The 3,257-nt window shown below is 39.7% G+C and overlaps 1 protein-coding gene across 1 annotated transcript; it reads left to right on the top strand.

The window, feature by feature from the left end:
• The first annotated feature begins 385 nt into the window (after positions 1–385).
• LOC113291329 lies at positions 386–979 on the top strand. The gene has a single exon (XM_026540876.1). It carries the CDS (start codon positions 386–388, stop codon positions 977–979), a length of 594 nt encoding a protein of 197 aa, XP_026396661.1.
• The last annotated feature ends 2,278 nt before the right edge of the window (positions 980–3,257 follow it).

Here is a 3,257-nt window from a genome sequence, read left to right as displayed (position 1 = left end):
ATCAAGTAAACATACTTCGTTGTTGTATTGTGTCGATCTCGTATCTACAGACGATCACACGAAGTGTGAACCGATTAGTTGTATTGTCTCGACCCAGTCCACAGAAAATCACTTTCGGAGAAAGGACTTATAGGTAGGAAAAGTTTTAGCTTGAGGTATATTTGGGTACCTTCGCCTTTTCAGTTCGGTTGACTAGTGACTCTCAGTTAGGCATTAGACAAACTGAGCTCAAATACCAAACTTTGGATCCGGTACGAAGATAGCTCAGAAGCACGTGTCCAGAATCAACAAGTTAACATTCAGACACGTCTGCCGAAAAAACAACAGGCACGCGGACGCCCTGGCATTCATATATTTCATGCTAAGAGATAAAAACACCACGACAATGCAAAATGGAAGAATATATGAGCCTTCAAAAAAAGGTCCTATCTCAGGTACGGAAGAGGATTTGGCCGTCCAAACACGAGCCATGAGAGAGGCAGAAGAAACATGTCAGAAAAGAGAAGAGTCAGACGATGAAGCTAAGGAGTCTGACGAAAATAAATCCATGACAGAAGAGGACAATGGAAACAAAGCAGAAGATGATTGGAGGACTCCAATCCATGATTACCTTGACAAAGGTATATTACCAGCTGACGTCAAAGAATCCAGGAAGATCGAATCAAAGGCAACAATGTATAGCCTACGTGATGGAGTACTGTATAAAAGTTCATTTCTCGGAACTCTATTACGGTTCCTCTCACGAACAGAAGGAAGAAGAATACTCCATGACATACACAGCGGAGAAGTCGGAAACCACGGAGGAAGAAGATCCTTGGCGGTTAAGGCCAAAATGGAAGGATATTATTGGCTAAGCATGGATGAAGATGCAAAAAACGTGGCTAAACAGTGTGAAAGGTGTCAGCGTTTCGTTAAGAAGATCAGGGCACCAGCAACGGAGCTTAACTCAATTATTAGCCCTTGGCCATTCACCAAATGAGAGGTTGATATTATTGGACCTTTGGTAGAGGGAACATCTAAAAGGAAATATCTACTTCACCAAATGTTTGGAGGCCAATCCTTTGGAAATAATTAGAGACACAGATGTCTTCAAATTCTTGTTTGAGCAAATCATATGCAGGTTCAGGATACCAGCCTCCATAGTTTCTGACAATGGAAAACAACTGCAAGAAAAGAACATTGATATGTTGTTCGATACTTCAACATTCAGAAGAACAAATATACTCCTATATATCCTAAGAGAAATGAACAATCGGAGGCGACCAACAAAACCATAGTAATGAACTTGAAAAAGAATCTAGGAGCATACAAGAGAGATGGTGCGAACAGCTGCTCAATGTCATGCGGGCCTATCGAACTACAAGAAGGTCAGCCACGGGAGAAACTCCGTTCTTACTAACCTACAGAGTAAAGCAGTCATCCCGACGGAGATAATACTTCCAACAACGAAAACAGAAGCATGAGAGAAGAACCTAACAACAGACTTGATGTTAGAAAAGCTGGATGATCTCGAAGAAATTCGAGAAGTAGCTTTGCAAAATATGGTGAATTACCAACGAAGGTTAGCTCGGGAATACAACAAAATAGTTATTCCTAGAAGCTTTGTGGTAGAGGAGTACGTACTACGTCAGATTCCACCATATCAAAGAAAAAAAGAGTGGGAAAAACTAGCTGCTACAGGGGACATACCCTACATCATACACGACATCGCAGGAAAAGGGTATTACTATCTAAGGATCACGAAGGGTGAAGTATTACAACACCCTTGGAACGCAGTGTACCTAAAAAAGTACTACTCATAAGAAAACGATGATCACTCAGGAGAAGAAAGGAACGTGCACTGACCCACCATGTTTTGTCCCTGATCAAAGGTATTATAAACCTTACTAATAAATGAAAGAAACTTTTTTCTAAAATTAAAGTTTGATTACTACAATTGGGTTAGAATAGACACCTGTCATGTACCTGCTACTTCAAGACTGTTTGGTAGTGGGAACCCCTTATCCCGTGCTTATTATTTCCTTTGTTACAGCTTAATTGTTTCGATTGTAATTTGTTATTTGTGTGTTGAGAACGGCTCGTTGTTTGACAGTTGTTACTCGACTAGTGGGCCATTAACTCGTTTAGGGTTGGCTATTTAGTTTGTAAGAGAGGGAGAGGAGTTCTTTAATGAAGAAGAAGATATTTTAGCTTAGATGTAAACTAAATTCCTCCATCTTGATTCCAATTCTGTACTAGATCAGTACAATTGGTATTCAGAGCTTTCTTTCCTCACCATGGGAGGCTCCGGTGCGCCAACCTGTAATGATTTAGCTAAGGAATTTGAGAAACAACAATCCCAGATTGATTCTCTTCAGTCTCAATTCAGCTCCTTAAATGGAAAAGTGGATAATCTTACACTACAGATGGTGACTAAAGAAGATTTACAAACTCAGCTGCGTTCTCAATTTGAATTATTCTTGGGAAAGAAAAATAATAATCGAGAAAGACAAGAAGATGTTCCTGAATCGATCAACAGAACATCTCAGAAGGTTACTCCCCAATTCGGGACTGATGAATCTAATTCTCACCAACCTGGAGCTATGAGAGAGCCGGTTCAACGTATTCCCAAATTTTATTTTCCCAAATTCGATGGTGAAAATCCTATAGGATGGATTCAAAGGTGTGAACGTTAATTTAATCTTCATAACATCAGGGATGAAGCGCAGAAAGTGAATATGGCGGCTATGCATCTGGATGGTAAGGCCGATAAATGTCTTCTTAACCTTCAATCTATTAGATCTGTGTATTCTTGGTTTGAATTAGCTGAGCAAGCATGTGTTAGGTTTGAGAGCACTGCTAATGAGAACATTGTGGGTATCTTTAATAAGCTATCCCAAATTACTTCAGTGGATGATTATTTTGAAGAACTTGAGAATTATAAAGCCATATTGCTAAGTGTTTTACCTGGATTACCCGAGATTTATTTTGTGATGAGCTTTATTGGAGGTTTAAAGGAGGAGATCAGACATTCTGTCTTCATGTTTCACCCTACTAATCTAATGCAATATTTTTCTCTTGCTAGAATGCAAGAGCAATCACTTACAGTTCAACCAAAAACTGCCAGACTCACTCAAATTTTTTTCTCCCCTCTTAAACCATCCTCCCCTCCACTTTACCCTCCTAAAGCTAATTCTCTCAACCCTTCCCCTAATTCTTCTCCAATATCTCCTTCTTCCATTCCCATCAAAAAACTTACTCCTGAGCAGATGAAAATT

This window comes from Papaver somniferum, chromosome 6 (assembly GCF_003573695.1).
Source record: "Papaver somniferum cultivar HN1 chromosome 6, ASM357369v1, whole genome shotgun sequence".
NCBI classification, from domain to species: domain Eukaryota; kingdom Viridiplantae; phylum Streptophyta; class Magnoliopsida; order Ranunculales; family Papaveraceae; genus Papaver; species Papaver somniferum.
The sequence above is the reverse complement of the archived record's forward strand: the minus strand, read 5'-3'. Positions and strand labels throughout refer to the sequence as shown.

Bases quoted from the DNA above. Each gene is read 5' to 3' on its own strand.
- LOC113291329 (XM_026540876.1), top strand. From the start codon at position 386: ATGCAAAATGGAAGAATATATGAGCCTTCAAAAAAAGGTCCTATCTCA.